We start from the raw sequence: 24,144 nt of genomic DNA on the forward strand, positions 1-24,144 counted from the left end.
TCAGTTAAATAGGCTATTTCTCAGAAACGTTTTATCCATTTGTATAGAATCCAACTTCTTTGAAAACACAGTTAAAACACAGTAAATAGAGATTTCTCAGAAACAGAAATTTTTGTTTTAATAATACATAATCGGCCAGGCACGGTGGCTGACGCCTGTAATCCCAGCATTTTGGGAGGATGAGGCGGGCAGATCACAAGGTCAGGGGATCAAGACCATCCTGGCTAACACAGTGAAACCCTATCTCTACTAAAAAAATACAAAAAATTAGCCGGGCATGGTGGCGGTGCCTGTAGTCCGAACTACTCCGGAGGCTGAGGCAGGAGAATGGCATGAACCCGGGAGGCGGAGCTTGCAGTGATCCGAGATTGCGCCACTGCACTCCAGACTGGGAGAGCGAGACTCCGTTTCAAAAAAAAATAATAATAATAATCAAACATAATAACTGAACACATACTGAGAGATTGTATTCAGCTCTGTGTGACAGGAAATTCCCATAGTGTGCCTGATAAGCCAGTACTGTCTTTCTTTTTCTCATGAAAGTAGGATTTATCTCATGAAGAATACTAGGTCACGGTAGTTTTCAATGATGCAGTAGGGACACAATCCCCTGTGCTTTTATGTTTGTACCATTGTATCTGTCATGGAAGCAGAACACAGAAGAACAAGAAATACTGAGAGAATGAGGTATTAAGACAATGATAATACGGCCTGGCGTGGTGGCTCACGCCTGTAATCCCAGCACTTTGAGAGGCTGACGTGGGTGGATCACCTGAGGTCAGGAGTTTGAGACCACTCTGGTCAACAAGGTGAAACCCTGTCTCTACTAAAAATGCAAAAATTAGCCAGGCATGGTGGCACATACCTGTAGTCACAGCTACTCGTGAGGCTGAGGCAGGAGAATCGCCTGAACTAGGGAGGCGGAAGTTGCAGTGAGCCAAGATCATGCCACTGCACTCCAGCTTGGACAACAGAATGAGACCCTGTCTCAAAAATAATAATAATAATAAAGGAAAAAAAGGCGGGGCGCAGTGGCTCAAGCCTGTAATCCCAGCACTTTGGGAGGCCGAGACGAGTGGATCACGAGGTCAGGAGATCGAGACCATCCTGGCTAACACGGTCAAACCCCATCTCTACTAAAAAATACAAAAAACTAGCCGGGCGAGGTGGCGGCACCTGTAGTCCCAGCTACTCGGGAGGCTGAGGCAGGAGAATGGCGTGAACCCGGGAGGCGGAGCTTGCAGTGAGCTGAGATCCGGCCACTGCACTCCAGCCTGGGCGACACAGCGAGACTCCATCTCAAATAAAAAAAAAAAAAAGAAAAGAAAAGAAAAGAGAAACATTAGTAATTTATAAGAAAAAACCATTATGTATGAACAGTTCAGCACTATAGATGAGAGAGGACTTACAGAATTCTCCCCTCAACTTTATCTGCAAGAGAATTGCAAATTCATTTGCTAGAGGCCCACTTTTAGGATGTGGTCCTCATAAAGGAAATACCATATTTATAAATGTCATGAGATTCTTCTCCTGTTGTGAATTTTCTTTGTTCTTTTTTTTTTTTTTTTTTTTTTTTTTAGACAGAGTCTCACTCTATCACCCAGGCTGGGGTGCAGTGGCCGGATCTCGGCTCACTGCAAGCTCCGCCTCCTGGGTTTACGCCATTCTCCTGCCTCAGCCTCCTGAGTATCTGGGACTACAGGCGCCCGCCACCACGCCCGGCTAATTTTTTGTATTTTTAGTAGAGATGGGGTTTCACCGTAGCCAGGATTGTCTCAATCTCCTGACCTCGTGATCCACCCGCCTCGGCCTCCCAAAGTGCTGGGATTACAGGTGTGAGCCACCGTGCCTGGCCCTCCTGCTGTGAATTTTCTGAACCATGATATATGAGTTAATTTGCACAGGTTTTCCCCCATTACTTAGATGCACAGGGTTTCCTTCCTGCGTGACTTCTCACATGACCTTGAAAGGCTTTGGGACAACTGAAAACTTTCCCACATTTTTCGCACTTACTGGGCTTCTCTCCAATCTGCAGTCTTACATTTTTGGAAGAGCAAAGCCTGTCTGAAGGCTTTCCCACACTGGCTGCACTGACAGGTTTCTCTCCCGTGTGCTTTCTCTCATGTTTGTGTAAAGATGAGGACCAACCATACGTTTTCCCACATTTTCCACATTTATAGACTTTCTCTCTAGTTTGCAATTTGACATTTGTGGAGGGGTGAGGCCTCGCTGAAGGCTTTCCCATGCTGCCCCTACTCACGGGCTTCTTTTTAGCGTGCATTCTTGCGTGTTTGTGTAAGGAGGAGGGCCAACCAAATGCTTTCCCGCATGTTTCACACTTATAGGGTTTCTCTCCGTTGTGAATTCTCATGTGTCGCTGAAAGGATGTTGCCCAGCAGTAGGCCTTCCCACACTGCTTGCACTCGTAGGGTTTCGCTCCGGTGTGCATGATTGTATGGACTCGAAAGGATTTCTGACACCTGAAGGCTTTCCCACAGTGCTTGCACTCATACGGCTTCCCTCCAGTGTGCATCATCACGTGTGCCCGAAAGGATTTGGGACAACTGAAGCCTCTCCCACACTGCCCACATTCATAGGGCTTCTCTCCAGTGTGAGTCCTCACGTGTTCGGCGAGCGAGTGAGAACGAAGAAACGTCTTCCCGCAAGATTGACAGGCATAGGGCTTCTCTCCACTGTGGGTTTTCTCATGCATCTGTAGGTAGGAAGGGCGACTGAAGGCTTTCCCACATGCCTTACATGTATATAATTTTTGTCCAGAGTGAGCTCTCTTGTGCCTCATCAGGGATGAAGAATGGGTGAAGAGTTTTCCACACTGACTGCATTCATACCGTCTCACACCGGTACGATGATTCTTGCGCAGATGACGATTACAATTTCGAGTCTTTCTGAAGGTCCCTCCACGCTTATTACCTTTACCGCTTTTACGTGGTCTCTCCACCCTTGGATTTCTGCTAAAAATGGGCAGCACATTATTAATGGTTTATGCCTTCATAATTTATTTATTTTTTTCCCTTGAGGCAGAGTTTTGCTCTTGTTCCCCAGGCTGGAGTGCAATGGCATGATCTTGGCTCACTGCAACCTCTGCCTCCCAGGTTCAAGCAATTCTCCTGCCTCTCCAGAGCAGCTGGGATTACAGGCACCTGCCACCATGCCCATTTTTGTATTTTTAGTAGAGACAGGGATTCACTATAATGGTCAGGCTAGTCACAAACTCCTCACCTCAGGTGATCCGCCTGCCTCGGCCTCCCAAAGTACTGGGATTATAGGCGTGGGCCACCGCGCCCGGCGATACTGCCTTTTTCTTGTTTTTTTTTTGTTTTTTTTTGTTTTTTTTTTTTTTGAGATGGAGTCTCGCTCTGTCGCCCAGGCTGGTGTGCAGTGGCATGATCTCGGCTCACTACAACCTCCACCTCCCGGGTTTACGCCATTCTCCTGCCTCAGCCTCCCAAGTAGCTGGGACTACAGGCGCCCTCCACCTCGCCCGGTGATTTTTTTTGTATTTTTTAGTAGAGATGGGGTTTCACCGTGTTAGCCAGGATGGTCTCGATCTCCTGACCTCGTGATCTGCCCGTCTCGGCCTCCCAAAGTGCTGGGATTACAGGCTTGAGCCACCGCGCCCGGCCCTGCCTTTTTCTTCTCAGTGCAACTCACCTCGAACGTCTCTCCTTGGTGTTGTGCTTGTCTTTCACACTATGTTCTTCCCAACTTTTTCCTAAAAGGGAGGCCCACATATGCTTTCTTGTGAACTTTTCTATTTTCTGTTTAAGGGATAATTTTTCTCCAGAAGTATCCTGCTGAGAAATGGACCCATTGGTTTTAGGTTGAGCCTCATTATCTGAAACAAAAAAAGTAAACAAATATGATGAGGAAGGCATCTGCAAAGAAAGAAGTCATTCAGGTGTTTAATTGTTTCATGACTTCATTATGCTATTTTATTTATTTATTTATTTATTTATGAGACAGAGTCTCACTCTGTCACCCGGACTGGAGTGCAATGGTATGATCTCAGCTCACTGCAACCTCCATCTCCTGGGTTCAAACCATTCTCCTGCCTCAGCCTCCCGAGTAGCTGGGACTACAGGCGCCCGCCTCTACACCCAGATAATTTTTTGTATTTTTAGTAGAGACGAGGTTTCACCATATTGGCCAGGCTGGTCTTGATCTCTTGACCTTGTGATTCTCCTGCCTTGGCCTCCCAAAATGCTGGGATTACAGATGTGAGCCAGGTGCCCCGCCTGACTAACATGGTGAAACCCCATCTCTACTAAAAACACAAAAAATTAGCTAGGCATGGTGGTGGGCGCTTGTACTCCTAGCTACTCGGGAAGGCTGAGGCAGGAGAATTGCATGAACCCAGGAGGTGGAGCTTGCAATGAGCCGAGATCATGCCACTGCACTCCAGCCTGGGCGACACAGCGAGACTCCATCTCGAAAAAAATAAATTAAAAAAAAAAAATAATAATAATAATCGAAGGTGTTTATGCCCAAGATGAAACTGAATTCTATTTGGGTAAGAGACATGCTTGTGTATACAAAGCAAAAAACAGCACAGTGACTCCTGGTGGCAAACCAAACCCAACCAGAAGCATCTGGGGAAAGGTCATTCAGGCCCACAGAAACAGTGGCATGATTCATGCCAAATTCTGAAGCAATCTTCCTGCTAAGGCCATTGGACATAGAATCCCTGTGATGCTGTCCCCCTCAAGGATTTCAATTAATGAGAAAATAAATAAATAAATAAAAGCAGTCAAAATGGTAGGTAATTTCAAATGCACAGAAAAATCATCACAAGGTTTCAAACAATTAATGTCTCTGTGTCCCCAATATATACCCGCACTGGTAACACAAAGGACCCTAAGTCTTTTCTTTTTCTTTTTCTTTTTTTTTTGAGATGGAGTCTCGCTCTGTCGCCCAGGCTGGACTGCAGTGGCGCGATCTCGGCTCACTGCAAGCTCTGTCTCCCGGGTTCACGCCATTCTTCTGCCTCAGCCTCCCGTGTAGCTGGGACGACAGGCGCCCGCCACCACGCCCGGCTAATTTTTTGTATTTTTAGTAGAGACGGGGTTTCACTATGTTAGCCAGGCTGGTCTCGATCTCCTGACCTCGTGATCAGCCCGCCTCGGCCTCCCAAAGTGCTGGGATTACAGGCGTGAGCCAGTGTGCCTGGCCAACCCTAGGTCTTTTCAACAAGACAGAAAGAAAAGTACAGATTGATAGATTTTTATTATCACAGAGAAGCTACTGAATTTTAGGTTCAGGACATCCATGATTATAACTGTCTCATTAACCAGTGTATTCCCCTTCTATATTATAAACCTTAGAATAGGCTTATTGAGCAAGAAATACTTATTCTTTTTCTTTTTCTTTTTGGAGATGGAGTCACACTCTGTCGCCCAGGCTGGAGTGCAGTGGTGCCATCTCGGCTCAGTGCAACCTCTGCCTCCCGGATTCGAGTGATTCTCCTGCCTCAGCCTCCAGAGTAGCTGGGATTACAGGCGCACGCAGCCACGCCCAGATAATTTTTTGTATTTCAGTAGAGACGGCATTGCACTGTGCTGCCCAGGCTGGTCTCAAACTCCTGAGCTCAGGCAATCCATCCGCCCTGGCCTCCCAAAGCCCTGGGATAACAGGCGTGAGCCACTGTGCCCGGCTCTTTTTCCTTTTTTTCTTTAAAACAGGGTCTCAATTTATCACCCTGGCTGGAGTACAGTGGTGTGACACGGGTCATTGTAGCCTTGGACTCCTGGGCTTGAGTGATTCTCCTGCCTCAGCCTCCCAAATAGCTAGGACTATAAGAGCATGCTACCACGCCGGGCTCATTTTTGATTTTTTTTGTAGAGACAGGGTCTCACTATGTTGCCCAGGCTGGTTGCCAACTCCTAGCCTCAAGTGATCCTCCTGCCTTAGCCTCCCCAAAGCACTGGGAATACAGGCATGAGCCACTGCAACGAGACAAAACATGTATTATCTCATAACCAAGTGCAGAAATAATGCCATCCTTACCTACTGAGGCCAGGTGCTTGAACGTCTCCAGCATCACTTCTCTGTAGAGGTTTCTCTGAGCAGGATTCAGCAAGGCCCACTCCTCCAGGGTGAACCCCACAACCACGTCTTCAAAGACCACCGTGTCCTAAAACAAACCACATACGTGTACATGAGGATGGTACTCACAGCACTGGGGAGCTGAACTCTGTTCATAGGACGCTCACACAAGATCCTGCAGTCTCCCAATATCGATTTAAGATTCAGTCCTCAGGCTTCTTCCCCTCTGTCTATTATCACTTCCCGTGTCGTAGGTTTTTTTTCATCTTTGACAAATAAAAGTTGTATACATTGGCCGGGCGCGGTGGCTCAAGCCTGTAATCCCAGCACTTTGGGAGACCGAGACGGGCGGATCATGAGGTCAGGAGATCAAGCCCATCCTGGCTAACACGGTGAAACCCCGTCTCCACTAAAAAAAAAAAAAAAATACAAAAAACTAGCCGGTCGCGGTGGCGGGCGCCTGTAGTCGCAGCTACTCGGGAGGCTGAGGCGGGAGAATGGCGTAAACCCGGGAGGCGGAGCTTGCAGTGAGCTGAGATCCGGCCACTGCACTCCAGCCTGGGGGCCAGAGCGAGACTCCGTCTCAAAAAAAAAAAAAAAAAAAAAAAAAGTTGCATACATTTAGGGTGTAGATGACAATTTGATGCACATATATACTGGGAAATGATTGTCATGAAGTTAATTAACACACATCTGTCACCAGTTACCTTTTTAAAAAATTTGATGGTGCCGGGCGCGGTGGCTCAAGCCTGTAATCCCAGCACTTTGGGAGGCCGAGACGGGCGGATCACGAGGTCAGGAGATCGAGACCATCCTGGCTAACACGGTGAAACCCCGTCTCTACTAAAAATACAAAAAACTAGCCGGGCGAGGTGGCGGGCGCCTGTAGTCCCAGCTACTCGGGAGGCTGAGGCAGGAGAATGGCGTGAACCCGGGAGGCGGAGCTTGCAGTGAGCCGAGATCTGGTCACTGCACTCCAGTCCGGGCTACAGAGCAAGACTCCGTCTCAAAAAAAAAAAAAAAAAAAAATTTGATGGTAAGAACAGGTAAGATTTACACTCTTAGTACATTTCTTTTTTTTTTTTTTTTTTTTTTTTGAGACGGAATCTTGCTCTGTCGCCCCAGGCTGGAGTGCAGTAGGGCGATCTCGGCTCACTGCAAATTCTGTCTCCTGGGTTCAAGCGATTCTCCCGCCTCAGTCTCCTGAGTAGCTGGGATTACACGTGCACACCACCACGCCTGGCTAATTTTTTTATTTCTAGTAGAGACGGGGTTTCACCATGTTGGCCAGGCTGCTCTCGAACTCCTGACCTCAAGTGATCCAACGGTCTTGGCCTCCCAAAGTGCTGGGATTACAAGCGTGAGCCACCGTGCCTGGTCTTTTAGTACATTTCAAGTATACAATACAGTATCCTTAAATACAGTCACCATGTTGTACACTGGACGTAGAGAATTTATTCATCTTACAACGGAAAGTTGGTTTCCTTTGACCAACATCTCTCCCCACTTCCCCTGCCCCTCAGCCTCAGGCAGCCACTCTTCTACTCTCTTCCTGTAGGAATCTGGCTCTTTTTGAGTCTCCATGTAAGTAAGATCATCTGGTATTCATCTTTCTATGCCTGGCTTGTCTCAGATAGCATAATGTGCTCCAGGTTCATCCATGCTGCCAACAATGGCAGGATTTCCTTCTTTATTATGACTGAATAACATTTAACTGTACATGTGTGCATGTCATATATATATATTTTTTTCTTGAGATGGCATCTTGCTGTGTTGCCCAGGCTGGAGTGCAGTGGCGTGATCTCGGCTCACTGCAACCTCTGTGTGTCATATATTCCTTATCCTGTGTCATAGTCTTTAGAAAAAAAAATTTTTTTTTTTTGAGATAGAGTCTCACTCTGTCACCTAGGCTGGAGTGCAGTGGTGCGATCTGGGCTCACTGCAACCTCCGCCTCCAGCGTTCAAGTGATTCTCCTGCCTCAGCCTCGTGAGTAGCTGGGATTAGAGGTGTGCGCCACCATGCCCGGCTAATTTTTGTATTTTTAGTAGAGCTGAGGTTTCACCATGTTGGCCAGGCTGGTCTCAAACTCCTGACCTCAGGCGATCTGCCTGCTTTGGCCTCCCAAAGTGCTGGGATTACAGGCATGAGCCACTGCAACCAGCCAGAAAATTTTTTAGAGACAAGGTCTCACTCTGCTATGCAGGCTGGAATGCAATGGCACAATGAGAGCTCACTGCAGCCTTGAACTCCTGGGCTCAAGCCATCCTCCCGCCTCAGCTTCCCAATTAACTTGGATTATAGGTGTGTGCCACCATGCCTGGCTAATTTTTATTTTTATTTATTTATTTATTTAAATTTTATTTATTTATTTATTTTTGAGACAGAGTCTCGCTCTGTCGCCCAGGCTGGAGTGCAGTGGTGCAATCTCGGCTCACTGCAAGCTCCGCCTCCTGGGTTCACACCATTCTCCTGCCTCAGCCTCCCCTGTAGCTGGGACTACAGGCGCCCGCCACTGCACCCAGCTAATTTTTTGTATTTTTAGTAGAGACAGGGTTTCACCGTGTTAGCCAGGATGGTCTCGATCTCCTGACCTCATGATCCGCCCGTCTCGGCCTCCCAAAGTGCTGGGATTACAGGCGTGAGCCACCACGCCTGGCCTTATTTTTATTTTCAGTAGACTCAGGGTTTTACCATGTCGGTCAGGCTGGTCTTGAACTCCTGACCTCAACTGCTCCACCTGCCTCGGCCTCCCAACGTGCTGGGATTACAGGCATGGGGGCCCAGCCCAAAATAGGAAAATGCCATCTGCTCCCTGAAATTAGAAACAAGAGAAGCTTTCAGAAGTGATCCACTTTAATCATAGCAAATGTAGTATACAATGAAAAAATACAGGCCGGGCGCGGTGGCTCAAGCCTGTAATCCCAGCACTTTGGGAGGCCGAGACGGGCGGATCACAAGGTCAGGAGATCAAGACCATCCTGGCTAACCCGGTGAAACCCCGTCTCTACTAAAAAATACAAAAAACTAGCCGGGCGAGGTGGCGGGCGCCTGTAGTCCCAGCTACTCGGGAGTCTCGAGGCAGGAGAATGGCGTGAACCCGGGAGGCGGAGCTTGCAGTGAGCTGAGATCCGGCCACTGCACTCCAGCCTGGGCGAGAGAGCGAAACTCCGCCTCAAAAAAAAAAAAAAGAAAAAAAAGAAAAAAAAAAAAAAAAGAAAAAATACAGAAAGGAGAAAATTGTTCTGGGTGGGAGAAACTGCCAGAGGTTAGGCCCTAAGGAAGGAGTGGGCCCTTCGCTCTTTCAGGTACAGCCAGAGGCTGTGTGACTGGGCAGAGGGGGATGGGGAGTGGCAACCAAAGGGGGTCGAGTGACGGGAAGTGAAGCACATCACTTTGGGGGGATCTCATCAGCCACAGGAAGGGCTTTGGCTTTGGCTCTGAATGACTCCAGGCCTTTGCACAGAGCAGTGATCTCATGTGACAGCTGAGACTAGATCATGGGGGGCAGATGCAGACACCAGGACACCTGCTAGGAGGCGAAAGCCGCACTAGGTGAGAAGCAGGCATGTCACCTTGGGTGGTCACAGTGCAGTCGTGTGCAGGGCCAGCCTAAGAGGAGATACACAATTTCCTGATGGGCTCAAGCTGGGGCAAGACAGAACAGGAAGAATCAAGGAAGACTGATTATTTCACCCAGGAAAACGCATCATGGAGTTACCAGCAACAGAGATGTAGACAATTATATGTGACCTGAGAACTGACCAATCAGGCAGCTGGGGTGGGGCCTAGAGAACTGACCAATCAGGGGAGTGTAGATGGAGCATGGAGAACTGTCAATCAGGGGGGTTGGGGCAGAGCCTGGAGACCTGTCCAATCAAGGAAGCTGAGGCAGGGCCTGAAAACCTGACCAATTAGGAAAGCTGGGGTGGGGCCTGAAGAACTGCCCAATCAGCGGATCTCAGGGGAGGCTAATTTTTACTATTTTGGATCAGGCCCTTGGGGAAGAGGATGAGGGTATGCTGCAAAGCAGATGAGAACAAGACATTCAAGTGGATACACATATAATAATGTCTTTAGTGGCCCTTGTCATAATGGAAAAAATTTGAAAATGCCCAAATAGTCACTAGCAAACAGTGGAACTAATAAACATTAACAATATATCCTTATGAGTGAATACAAAAGAGTGATTAAAGGGGCTGGACATGGCAGCTGTCGCCTATAATCCCGGCACTTTGGGAGGCTGAGGCGGGCGGATCACCTGAGGTCAGGAGTTCGAGACCAGCCTGACCAACATGGTGGAACTCCGTCTCTACTAAAAATACAAGACTTAGTTGGGTATGGCCACGTATTCCTGTAATCCCAGCTACTCAGGAGGCCGAGGCAGGAGAATCCCTCGAACCCGAGAGGTGGAGGTTGCAGTGAGCCGAGATCGTGCCACTGCACTCCAGCCTGGGCGACAGAGCAAGACTCTGTCTCAAAAAAATAAAAAATAAAAGAACAGAATTATTATCTGTTACAAATTCCCTACCCTGGAAAAAGAGAATAACTGACATTTTAGCGAGTTTTTGTAATTCACCGAATTAAACACCAAACATTTTTTCTTATAGGAATGTATTCATTTCGGGGGGTGTCATAATAAGAGAGAGATTTTCTCTCTTTCTCTGCGATTCTTTTTCCCGGGAGCCCCGTCAAGGGCTAAGCCCTGGAATCCCATTTGTCATCACCGAAAAGAAAACAACAGATGTGAGAAACTTAACCACATGTGCAAAAAAAGAACAGGAAAAAAAAAAAAAAAAAAGGCACGGAAGAATTTTTAACAAATGAAATGTAAGACGAGAACTTCATTTTTTTTCTGAAATTCATCTCCTTGGAAATATTTTATCTTTCAAACTCTCTTCTTTGCTGTATGTTCCATGGACTGAAAAAATCTCAGGCTCAAGTAACCAAATCAATCTTTAGAAGGAGAGAGGCCCAGGCAGGGGCGGCTGGCCTGGAGTCCGGCCTGCGGGCCTTTGGGGTCAGGAGCGCCCGCACCACCTGTCCACCCCTCGCCCCTCCCAGGGACGTGGGCCTGGGCCCAAAGTTTGCATCCAAAGCGCATTCTGCTTTGGGGGTTGTTGCACCGCCTCGCTGGGGTGGGTTTTTTTTGTTTGTTTGTTTTGTTTTGTTTTTTTGTTTGGACTTTGGGTTAGTTTTTCTTCCAGTTAACTTTGTGAGACCCCACAGGGCAGGAGTCATCTCTGTCTTTTCTTTCCCCTCCATCCCAGCGTCCTGACAGCTACGACTTTGCAGGGAATGAAGACTGGGGCAGGGGAGGAAACTCCTGGCAGGACCCGGGGGTGACACGGGGACAGAAGCTCCATGGGGCTCCCAGGCGGCTCCCCTGGGAGTTTCAGCGTGTTCTGGCCACTTCCAACCCTCCCCTCCCAGGACTCCGGCTCAGGCTCGGCTCCTGCCCTGCACTCACCATGTCCTGCAGGACCCAAGACCTGCGCTCTTTGCCGAACTCCCTGCGCCTCGCAGCCGGTGCCGGTGAGCACAACGGGAACACCCGTGGTCACTCAGGGCAGGCCTCGAGTGCTCAGCAGGGAGGGCAGCAATGCCCCACCCCTGGGGCCGATTGGACGGTTGTCTTCTCTGCTCACGTCTGAGTGGAGAGTTCACCAGTCACATCCCAAATCCCCTGATTGGACAGTTCTTTAGACTCTGCCCCTGCTCTTCTGGTTGGTCAGCTTGCTAGCCCTGAGCTCTGCTGATTGGCCAGTTCTTCAGGCCCCACCCCGGCTTTCCTAATTGGTCAGGTTTCCAGGCCCTGCCTCAGCTCCCTTGATTGGATAGGTCTCCAGGCTCTGCCCCAACCCCCCTGATTGACAGTTCTCCATGCTCCTTCTACACTCCCCTGATTGGTCAGTTCTCTAGGCCCCACCCCAGCTTCCTGATTGGTCAGTTCTCAGGTCTTGGGTCCTGTAAGCAGCATCCCCCATCCACAGTGGTCTCCTTCCTGAAATGAAAATGGTGCTGACTTAGAGGCAAACCTGGGCCCTTCGGGTATCCATCTGTGGAACAAAGCAGCTTCGGCCAGGCACGGTGGCTCATGCCTGTAATCCCAGCACTTTGGGAGGCCGAGGTGGGCGGATCACGAGGTCAGGAGATCAAGACCATCCTGGCTAACACGGTTAAAACCCATCTCTACTAAAAATACAAAAAATTAGCCGGGCGTTGTGGCGGCGCCTGTAGTCCCAGTTACTGGGGAGGCTGAGGCAGGAGAATGGCGTGAACCGGGGAGGTAGAACTTGCAGTGAGTGAGCTGAGATTGCGCCACTGCACTCCAGCCTGGGCGACAGAGCAAGACTCTGTCTCAAAGCAAAACAAAACAAAACAAAACAAACTCTGTCTCAAAAAAAAAAAAAAGAAAAGAAAAAAAAGAAAAAAAAGAAAAGAAATAGAAAAAAGCAGTTGCTTCTGCCCTCAGTCTGTTGCCAGATTCCATGATGCTGGAGGAGGTCTCCTTTCTCTCCTGACCAGTAGACATCTGGGGAGGCCCATGGGGTCAAGTGAGTGACCAAGGAAAGGTTTACCTTCCCTAACTAGGGTCAGCACAATTGCTAGAACTGAACTCTTGAGCCATTAGCAATGGTCTAGCTGGCCGGGTGCGGTGGCTCACACCTGGAATCCCAGCACTTTGGGAGGCCGAGGTGGGCAGGTCAACTAACGTCAGGTGTTTGAGACTAGCCTGGCCAACATGATGAAACCCCGTCTCTACTAAAAATACAAAAAAATTAGCTGGGCATGGTGGAGCGCACCTGTAATCCCAGCTACTCGGGAGGCTGAGGCGGAAGAATCACTTGAACCTGGGAGGGGAGGTTGCAGTGAGCTGAGATCGCCCCACTGCACTCCAGCCTAGGCAACAAGAGCGAAACTCTGTCTCAAAAACAAACAAACAAACAAAAACAAAAACAAAACACTATGGCAACAACTCTTTATCCTAGGTCAATATTTTGAGGTAAAGCACTCTGGGGATATTTTGCCTCACAGTTCCCAAGTAAAAATCCAGGTCACGAATATCTCTGTACCTATGAAAATTCCAACTTCAGAGCTGAGTGCTTAATGTGCAGGCAGATGAAATGGCTTGAATATTCTAGAGGCAAACGACATATAAACAAGGGGGCATAATCCCTGAAAGCCTGTTCGTAGGGCAGAGAGCAAATAGATTTTATAGAGTCCCCACCCACTGCTCACCTTTGCAGAGGCTATTCCCTATACTCTGATCACGGTAGCCACTTAAATGAGCATGTTCCTTACCAATCCCACCAGCCATTCTCCTGCTGGGCCACAATATAGGGTTTCACCAAGACACGCCCTACCTTTGGGGTTAGAGACGTTACCGACAGTGACCAAGGTGCTCAGTTCTTTTCTCAAACTACACTGTAGCGGGATCGATAGAGGTTCAGGAGGGACCGATGGGGTTCAGGAGGATATTTACTATTTAGGTGCCCTGGCCCAGTCAGAGTAACATGCAAATGACTGAGCCCTGAACAAAGAGTTAAGTTACCTTTTAAGCATTTTGTGGGGCGGGGAGAGATCTGTGCAGGGGGAAGGATATTACAGAAGCGAGAAACAAAGACAGTTATTCAATTAACTGAGACACGCATTACATCATTTCTTACTTTTCAAGGAAAAACATGTTTTGCAACTTGAGTTTATCTGTCTAATGACGTTGCAGCGGCCCAGCTAGGGAAACAGGGTCTTCACAATGCCTGGGAAAGGAGGAGAGATAAGGCTCACCAGCCACAGAAAAACAGGCAGTTAATTTTTAAAGGACTCCGCTCTTTCTTTTTCTCAGGGGGAATTGGGTTTTCATTTTGGTTTTTTTTTTTTTTTTTTGAGACAGAGTCTTGCTCTGTTGCCCAGGCTGGAGTGCAGTGGCGCGATCTCAGCTCACTGCAAGCTCCGCCTCCTGGGTTCACGACCACTCTCCTGCCTCAGCTTCCTGAGTAGCTGGGACCACAGGTACCCGCCACCACGCCTGGCTAATTTTTTCTGTTTTTAGTACAGACAGGGTTTCACTGTTTTAGCCAGGATGGTCTCGATCTCCTGACCTCGTGATCCACCCACCTCAGCCTCCCAAAGTGCTGGGATTACAGGTGTGAGCCACCGCGCCCGGCCGGGAATTGGGTTTTCTTCCTTACAACTGAGTTTCTGCTTACACATTCTTTAATTTGTTTTAATTCCTGTTCCAACACAACACTGGGCTCTTTCATTTATTTATTTATTTATTTATTTGTTTATTTTGAGATGGAGTCTCACTCTGTCACCAGGCTGGAGTGCAGTGGCACAATCTCAGCTCACTGCACCCTCTACCACCCAGGTTCAAGTGATTCTCCTGCCTCAGCATCCCCAGTAGCTGGGACTACAGCCACCTGCCACCACACCCGGCTAATTTTTGTGTTTTTAGTGGAGACGGGGTTTCACCATATTGGTCAGGATGGTCTCGATCTCTTGACCTCATGATTCACCCGCCTTGGCCTCCCAAAGTGCTGGGATTACAGGCGTGAGCCACCGCGCCCGGCCAACACTGGGCTCTTGAATAAGGCATTCAAAGCAACTTTCTGCCTCTTATACTCTGGGGCTAGAGGCCTCGTGGAACTGATGGCTCAAACAAACCTTGTTGACACTACAGACCACACATGGTCTTCTAAATGGGTCTTCTCCACTGTGTACAGATTTACTTAGGCTCAACCCCAGCCTTTAGGGCCCCTTACTTTGTCCTGATCATCAGAGTTATTGGCACCTTAGAGTACAACCCACAACACATTAACACATGCTTCTTTCTTTCTTTTTCTTTTCTTTTTTTTTTTTTTTTTTTTTTTGAGTCAGAGTCTTGCTCTGTCGTCCAGGCTGGAGTGCAGTGGCGCGATCTCAGCTCACTGCCACCTCTGCCTCCCAAGTTCAAGCGATTCTCCTGCCTCAGCCTCCTGAGTAGCTGGGACTACAGGCGCCCGCCTCCAAGCCCAGCTAATTTTTTGTATATATTTTTTAAATAGAGACAGGGTTTCACTGTGTTATCCAGGATGGTCTCGATCTCCTGACCTCGTGATCTGCCCGCCTCAGCCTCCCAAAGTGCTGGGATTACAGGCGTGAGCCACCGCGCCCGGCCCAGATGCTTATTTCAAAATGGTCACTCCCCTGGGGTTTTGTTAACTGAGATAGTTCTCTATCGGCCGTGACTCTTATGTCCCTGCTTGGGCCTTCTTTTGAACATCATCTGTCGTCTGTGTGACCTGGGGGAGGGGTCAGTATTTCCTCTTGGGCACCTGTTTGAGAACTGAACTGGAGTCCATTCACCCAGCAACGTAAGGCCAGATATCCACACCGAGGTTTGCTGCGGTAGAAAGGAAAGTGTGTATTTGCGAGGTGTCCAGCAAGGACGATCAGGCAGCTCATGCTTAAGTCCCAGCACCGTTGGTGGCTCACAGGTAAGGGTTGTTAAAGGCAGGGGTAAATGTGAGAAGAGCAGAAGTCATAGGCAAAAAGGTAAATTAATATATAAAAGTTACACATTGGTTTTGGCCTAAAAGGCTGGTGTATCTTGAAGTGGGGGGCTTACCGGTCATAGGTAGAGTCAACGATTTTCCAATTTGCAGTTGGTGAAGAGAAGCTTTGTTAAAAACGCAGCGTCAGTAGAAACGAATATTAGCTCTGGCTCGTGGGTGTGACCAACTCCAGTACCCTCAGGAAGAAATTTGGAGTAGAAAGTGGAGGTCAGAGGTCAATCCCCAGTTCCCCCTTATCTTGTCCACTTGTGGTCTACTCATGGGATAATTTGTTTGGTGGGGGTTGGGGTTTCTGAAAAACACCTCAGAGACATATATTAAGATGTTATCCGGCTGGGCGCGGTGGCTCCGCCTGTAATCACAGCACTTTGGGAAGCTGAGGCGGGCAGATCACGAGGTCAGGAAATCGAGACCATCCTGGCTAACACGGTGAAACCCCGTCTCTACTAAAAATACAAAAAAATTAACCGGGCGCGGTGGCGGTACCTGTAGTTCCAGCTACTCGGGAGGCTGAAGCAGGAGAATGGCGTGAACCCGGGAGGCGGAGCTTGCAGCGAGCGGAGATCGCACCATTACACTCCAGCCTGGGTGACAGAGCGAGACTTCATCTCAAAAAAAAAAAAAAAAAAATTATCTTTAGTTTTCTTTTTTTGAGATGGGGTCTTGCTCTGTCGCCCAGGCTGGAGTGCAGTTGTGTGATCACAGCTCACTGCAACCTCCACTTCCTGGGCTCAAGAGATCCTCCCACATCAGCTTACCAGGTAGCTGAGGTTACAGATACACACTGCCATGCCAGGCTAATTTTCTTCTTCTTCTTTTTTTTTTTTTTTTTTGTAGAGACAGGGTTTTGCCATGTTGCTCAGGCTGGTCTCAAACTCCCAGCCTCAAGCGATCCTCCTGCCTCAGCCTCCCAAAGTGCTGGGCCTACACATGTGAGTCACCATGCCTAACCATCTTTAGTTTCTATAGGAGAATGAAACATCCCAGGATTCTAGCTTCCTTGGCTATTGTTTTAGGCTACTGTTACCTTCTTGCTTATCAAGTTGCTTATTTACCTCTTGAGGCTAAGTAGGTGACTGAAATTTACCTTGAAGAAACACAAGTTTGTTCTTTATTTCTATGCTTGGGAGACCCGCAGGTCCCGAGGAGGGAGTCCCTTCTCCATCTCACACCCACTCCCAAACCTCCTCTTGACACGAGTGTGCTAATTTTCCGCTCATTGTGCATACTTTTCGGGTCATGACAGGCACTGCCTTTGGCACCCATGATGTTGTCCTGTCAACTCAAACCAGGAAGCCACTGGAAAACATTCAGCCAGGAAGCCACTGGAAAACATTCAGCACACTCTAACCACACGCGGCGGATAGCTAATGCGTTAGATGCTTTCTGTGAGGGATAACACTGCCTGGCAGACGCGACAGTTGATGACTGCTTGGCTCAGGACTATTTATTGGCCAGCCAGGGAGAGTTACGTTCCCTTAAAGGGGCTGCTGGCTATACGTGGGTACTGGAACCTTTTCACAAATAATTGTTGGAGACCAGCCTCAACATCACCCGTAGGGTACCCAAAGTCCAGTGGCGATGAAGGAATGAGAAGAGACAGGTTAACAGGTCACAAAGAGTGGGGGCCAGGGGGCCAATTGCACAATGGAGGCTGCAAAAGGCGCCAAGTTCTGGTCTCCTCACTATTTATTGAAGGCAGTCACTTAGATCTAAGAAGCAGACGTTCAGGGCGAAATGGTGAAAGGGAGGCAGTGCGTCACACGCGTAATCTATAGCAGTGGTGGTTTAAATGAATCTCCTTTGTGCTGTCCTTCGGAGAGTAGCTAGTGGGAGCGGCTTAACTAGGAGCCTGCACGTCTGTCCACGTTCCGGTGCTTCAAAGGAGTGTCTTTCTCCTTGAACACAGTGTTGATGGATAAGAGAGCGGGTCTCGCTCTGAGCATGGGAACATAACGGCGATAAGAAGGCTTTCCTCCTCAGAGGCCTCTTGTGGCTTTCCACAACTTATTGTCCCATATTTTTATGGCTGGTTTACACACGCACCCCATAAGCCGTTCCCCCAACGACAATAAATAAGACAATGGTCTAAAACGTTACTGAAATATTTGAAAAGATGCCATGGAACTCCAATGCCCCGAGACAACTGCATCTGAATACTCTTTCAAGACCCACTTTTTATTTTATTATTATTTTATTATGATGATTATTTGACATGGAGTCCTGCTTTGTCACCCAGGCTGGAGTGCAGTGACACAATCTCGGCTCACTGTAACCTCTGCTTCCCCGGTTCAAGTGATTCTCCTGCCTCAGCCTCCCAAGTAGCTGGGATTATAGGCGTACGCCAACATGCCCAGCTAATTTTTTTTTTTGAGACGGAGTCTCTTGCTCTCTTGCCCAGGCTGGAATGCAGTGGCATGATCTTGACTCACTGCAGCGTCCGCCTCCCAGGTTCACACCATTCTCCTGCCTCAGCCTCCCAAGTAGCTGGGACTACAGGCGCCGGCCACCATGCCCAGCCACGCCTGGCTAATTTTTGTATTTTTCAGTAGAGACGGGGTTTCACCATGTTAGCCAGGATGGTCTCGATCTCCTGACCTCGTGTTCCAACTGCCTTGGTCTCCCAAAGTGCTAGGATTACAGGCGTGAGCCACTGTACCCTGCCTATTTTATTTTTTGAGACAGTCTCACTCGTTCCCCCAGGCTGGAGTGCAGTGGTGTGATCTTGGCTCACTGCAACCCCCACCTCCTGGGTTCAAGTGATTCTCCTGCCTCAGCCTCCCAAGTAGTTGGGATTACAGGCGCCCACGACCACGCCCGGTCAATTTTTGTATTTTTAGTAGAGACGGTGTTTCACCATATTGGCCAGGCTGGTCTCAAACTCCTGACCTCAGGTGATCTGCCTGCCTCAGTCTCTCAAAGTGCTGGGGTTACACGTGTGAGCCACTGTGCCTGGCCAAGACCTGCTTTTCAAATTATACTATGTTGCTTGGGCAAATGGCTTTTAAAATTTGTACTTGGCCAAATTAAAATTCAAGTACATGACACCTGGTGAATTTCAGTCACTGATCAAATTCCGGGGTGGGGGAGGGAGTGAAATGTAGTCAAGAGGCTACTTTGATTTTTGATGTTTGACCACGGACAGACCTACAGCCCTTTCCCTGCCCACCCATCATGCAACCAGATAAGAAGGTCCATGGGGCTGGGCGCAGTGGCTCACGCATGTAATCTCAGGACTTTGGGAGGCCGAGGCAGGCACATCACGAGGTCAGGAGATCGAGACCAGCTTGGCCAACACGGTGAAACCCCGTCTCTACTAAAAATACAAAAACTAGATGGGCGAGGTGGCGGGCGCCTGCAGTCCCAGCTACTCGGGAGGCTGAGGCAAGAGAATGGCGCGAACCCGGGAGGCGGAGCTTGCAGTGAGCTGAGATCGTGCCACTGCACTCCAGCCCGGGTGACAGAGCGAGTCTCCGTCTCAAAAAAAAAAAAAAGAAAGAAAAAGAAAATGCTTTTGGGGGTTGGGCACGGTGGCTCATGCCTGTAATCCCAGCACTTTGGGAGGCTGAGGCGGGTGGATCACCTCAGGTCAGGAGTTCAAGACCAGCCTGGGCAGCATGGTCAAACCCTGTCTCTACTAAAAATACAAAAATTAGCCAGGTGTGGTGGCATGCGCCTGTCATCCCAGCTACTCAAGAGAATCACTGGAACCTGGGAGGCAGAGGTTGTGGTGAGCCGAGGTTGTGCTACTGCACTCCAGCCTGGGCAACAGAGCGAGACTCTGTCTCAACAAACAAAAACAAAACCAAAAACAAAAACAAAAACATGACGATGGCATATTCTCACAAGGGAGTGCTTTTTATGTTGGCAACAAAAGTGAATGAACTACCATCCCACCATTATGCTAATCGTTATAACTGGAAAGATAGTTCATGATAAACAGTAGTACTCGCAATATACCATCTGCGTAAAAAAATAAGCGAACTGTGGCCGGGTGCGGTGGCTCAAGCCTGTAATCCCAGCACTTTGGGAGGCCGAGACGGGCAGATCACGAGGTCAGGAGATCGAGACCATCCTGGCTAATACGGTGAAACCCCGTCTCTACTAAAAAATACAAAAAACTAGCCGGGCAAGGTGGCGGGCGCCTGTAGTCCCAGCTACTAGGGAGGCTGAGGTGGGAGAATGGCATAAACCTGGGAGGCGGAGCTTGCAGTGAGCTGAGATCCGGCCACTGCACTCCAGCCTGGGCGACAGAGCCAGACTCTGTCTCAAAAAAAAAAAAAAATAAATAAGCGAACTGTATATATATACACACACATATGTACACATATATATACACACATATATAAACTATATACATATATACATAGATACATATAAATATACACACACACATATATATATTTTTTGAAACGGAGTCTTGCTCTGTCATCTAGGCTGGAGTACAGTGGCGCGATCTTGGTTCACTGCAAGCTCCGCCTCACGGGTTCACGCCATTCTCCTGTTTCAGCCTCCCAAGTAGCTGGAACTAAGGCGCCTGCCATGACACCTGGCTAATTTTTTGTATTTTTAGTAGAGACGGGGTTTCATCGTGTTAGTCAGGATGGTCGTGATCTCCTGGCTTCATGATCTGCCCGCCTCAGCCTTCCAAAGTGTTGGGATTACAGGTGTGGGCCACCGCACCCAGCCACGAAATATATATTAACGTAGGGACACATACATGAGTAATAAAACTATGAAGAAGTGGCCGGGCATGGTGGCTCACACCTGTAATCTCAGCACTTTGGGATGCTGAGGGGGGTGGATCACCTGAGGTCAAGAGTTCGAGACCAGCCTGGCCAACATAGTAAAACCCCGTCTCTACTAAAAATACAAAAAAAAATTTATCCAGGCATGGTGGTGGGTGCCTGTCATCCCAGCCACTCAGGAGGCTGAGGGAGGAGAATTGCTAGAACTCTGGGAGCAGAGGTTGCAGTGAGCTGAGATCGCGCCACTGTACTCCAGCCTGGGCGACAGATTGAGACTCTGTCTCAAACAAACACACAAAACAAACAAACAAACAAACAAAAACCTATGAAGAAGAGCAAGGAAATTTCCTCCCTATAATTCAGAACACTGGCCTCATCTGGACAGAGGCACTTACCACTGGGCATCATTTCAGGTGCGATGTCTGGTGTGACGGCTTCCCCAAGACTTGGCCTAGGTGTCATTACACAGCGTCTGCTTTAGAATATTTCGACTGTACAGTTGTTTGGTACATTTTCTGAATACTATATATATATATATACACACACACACACACACACACACTTTTTTTTTTTTTTTTGAGACGGAGTCTTGCTCTGCCGCCCAGGCTGGAGTGTGGTGGCGCCATCTTGACTCACTGCAAGCTCCGCCTCCTGGGTTCACGCCATTCTCCTATCTCAGCCTCCCGAGTAGCTGGGACTACAGGCACCCGTCGCCACGCCCGGCTAATTTTTTTTGTATTTTTAGTAGAGACGGGGTTTCACTGTGTTAGCCAGGATGGCCTCGATCTCCTGACCTCGTGATCCGCCCACCTCGGCCTCCCAAAGTGCTGGGATTACAGGCGTGAGCCACCATGCCTGGCCTGAATACATTATATTTTACAATAAAATACTATGCAGTCAATTAATATATCACAATACCGCATTAAGGGGAAAATATATCAAATCATCTGAACAAATACAGGAAAAAAAAAAAAACTGCTGATAATACTCAGCATGCACAGCCACATGAAAACCCTTTGCGACTGAGAAATGGGTGGGAACTTACATGGCCTGACAGAAGGCATAGTTGAAAGCGATGTTCATCACAGAACATATAAAGGGTGCGGTACTGGTAGGGTGAAGAATCCATGGAATTTCCAAATTGTGCCAACATCATGGCAGACTCTAAAGCCATGGAAGTCATGGCAGACTCTAAAGCCATGGAAGTCAGTGTGAACTGTGCAGTTTCCCTTTGCCCAAGTGCAAGCTCTAGTAAGAGCTATGGGTTCAGCAGGTTGGGCTGACTTTATGGCGAATAAAGAGTACGCCCCAAGTGTTTCTTGTGGGGAACCTATAGCATAGCCAGTGATTATGTTTCTCCAGGAATTGCATTTGCAAGAGCCTGTGAACCAAAAATAAAATTCTAAGCACCCCCTTCCCCAACCATCTCAATGGACTTTCTCCTTGGCCAGGGTGCTCTTAAAATTTAACCTGAGAGGCTGGGCACGGTGGCTCACGCCTGTAATCCTTGCACTTTGGGAGGCCGAGGCGGGCGGATCACCTGAGGTCAGGAATTCAAGACCAGACTGACCAACATGGTGGAATCCCGTCTCTACTAAAAATACAAAAATTAGCCGGGCATGGTGGTGGGCACCTGTAATCCCAGTTACTTGGGAGGCTGAGTCAGAACTGCTTGAACCCGGGAGGCACAGGTTGCAGTGAGCCAAGATCAGGCCACTGCACTTCAGCCTGGGCGACAGAGCAAGACTCTGTCTCAAAAAAAAAAAAAAAAAAAAAAAAAAAAATAGAAGTAAGTCTGAGTTGTCTAAGGGGATGTCTAAGAACTCTCCTGGCTTTGAAATGATTTCTGTCTCTGCAAGGTAACCATGTGGACTAGAGTAGGGCGTTCCACTGTCAGGGGTGGGGGTCGTAGATGGATTGAAAGCGTCACAAAGATGTGAGACGAGAGAGGGATTTGTGAATAGGCTTCTTCATAGGCTCTCACGGAGTACAGAGGCGCTGTGTTTTGAGAGCTTGTTAGAGAGCAGATATGGCATGGGGAACACAGAGCTCAAGGAGACAGCCTAATGTAAGAGTGTGACTCTGTCAATTGTGGAGGCAGCTGATAGTGGCAGGAGGCAGGCAAGTCATAAGCAGACAGGGGCGGGTCCCCAGTGAAACCCAACCTTCAAGCCGAAGACAGTTTAAAGCCTGAAGGCCAAGCTACAAGTCTTGGATAAATCCACGGACCGGATTGGGAACCCCTCTTCCCATTTGTGAGCGTTCCTGTGATTGATGCCACCCTTCACCTATTACATATACCTACCCTTCCCTAATCGTTTTTTTGGCAACGTTGTGTCCATCTCTGAGTGGTGCCTTTTATTTATTTATTTTTTTAGCCTTTTTTGCATACTCACAAACCAATCAGCACGTGCTCTGCCAATGTGAGCCCAGAAAAGCCCCAGGCTCAGACAGACGTTGGGACTACCCACCTTCCGGTGGGGGAGACTACCCGACTGCAGGTAGACGGCTGCCCAACTCGGGTTCCCCTCTCTGCTGAGAGCTGTTGCTCAATAAAACTCTGCCCTGTTCACCCTTCAGTTGTCAGCATAACCTCATTCTTCTTGGACATAGGACAAGAACTGGGGACCCACTGAACAGAGGTACAAAAAAGGCTGTAACATTGTGGACCTCTGCCCTCTGCTGGCACCAGGCAGCTGCCCCATGCAACAGGAAGCATCAGGGGAGCCAGCCCAGCCCCAGAGTCGCAGGCCAGAGTGGGGCAGTGGGACTGAATGAGCTGTAACACAAATGGGCTGAAACCCACCCAACCACTCACCATGGGAGGGGGGAGAGCTGCCACATGCTGCAACACCCCCTCTGGGACTTTGGGGTCGCAACGCTCTGAGTTTTTTGGGTGCCACCATGTTCCCGTCATCCAGACATTGGTGCCTAAGGCAGAAGCAGGTCACTGCACACCCGACCCAGCTGTGGGCTGAGTGCTGATCCTGTGGCAAATGCAAGGTAAGCGCAGCCTGCTGGGCTGAGGGGGTGAGGGATCTCCAGCTGCGATCCCAGAGCCAAGCAAGGCCCAGGCAAGGACATCACTGGCCACAGAGGCCTCTGGCTGGTGAAGCAGCACCAAAACATCCTGCATCACAGCTACGGCTACGAGATGCGGACAAGCGGGCAGGCACGGAGGCATGCCTGGTGCCACAAGGTCTAACTAACAAGAGAAATACGCAGTAGAATGTATCTGAGAGGGTTGTCCTTTGCCTCTCGGATACCTGCCGCAATTGTTGGGATACCTGAAGCAATCCCATCATTTTCACGGCAATAGAGGTGAAAAGGTTCGTTAAAATTGGCAATTTTGGTAAGCCAAGAGTAGATATGTGGACAGTGCTCATCGTAATAATGCAAAGAAAGTCTGGGACGGGTGTGGTGGCTCATGCTTGTAATCCCAGCACTTCTTGGGAGGCTGAGGCGGGCGGATCACGAGGTCAGGAAATCGAGACCATCCTGGCTAACACGGTGAAATGCCGTCTCTATTAAAAATACAAAAAAACTAGCCGGGCGTGGTGGCGGGTGCCTGTAGTCCCAGCTACTCGGGGGGCTGAGGCAGGAGAATGGCGTGAACCCAGCAGGCAGAGCTTGCAGTGAGCTGAGATCTCACCACTGCACTCCAGTCTGGGCGAGACAGCAAGACTCCGTCTCGAAAAAAAAAATAAATAGCAAAGAAGGTCGATGTCTCTGAGGGGCAGATAATAGGCTCTGAGGCAGATCTGAAAACACAGCATAC

The 24,144-nt window shown here is 48.8% G+C and overlaps 1 protein-coding gene across 2 annotated transcripts; it reads right to left on the reverse strand.

The window, feature by feature from the left end:
* Positions 1-1,735: 1,735 nt before the first annotated feature.
* Positions 1,736-11,638, reverse strand: ZNF556 (zinc finger protein 556). 2 transcript variants are annotated; one of them, XM_073017285.1, is made up of 4 exons: positions 11,532-11,638; positions 6,025-6,151; positions 3,673-3,856; positions 1,736-2,969 (listed from the first exon to the last, which is right to left on the reverse strand). In XM_073017285.1, exons 1-4 carry the CDS (start codon positions 11,532-11,534, stop codon positions 1,916-1,918), a joined length of 1,368 nt encoding a protein of 455 aa, XP_072873386.1. In that variant the 5' UTR covers positions 11,535-11,638; the 3' UTR covers positions 1,736-1,915. The 2 variants fall into 2 exon arrangements, with proteins under 2 accessions (XP_072873386.1, XP_007992921.3); XM_007994730.3 differs by having other exon boundaries at positions 1,832-2,972; positions 11,532-11,637.
* Between the last annotated feature and the right edge of the window lie 12,506 nt (positions 11,639-24,144).

This window comes from Chlorocebus sabaeus, chromosome 6, assembly GCF_047675955.1.
Source record: "Chlorocebus sabaeus isolate Y175 chromosome 6, mChlSab1.0.hap1, whole genome shotgun sequence".
Lineage (NCBI taxonomy): Eukaryota > Metazoa > Chordata > Mammalia > Primates > Cercopithecidae > Chlorocebus > Chlorocebus sabaeus.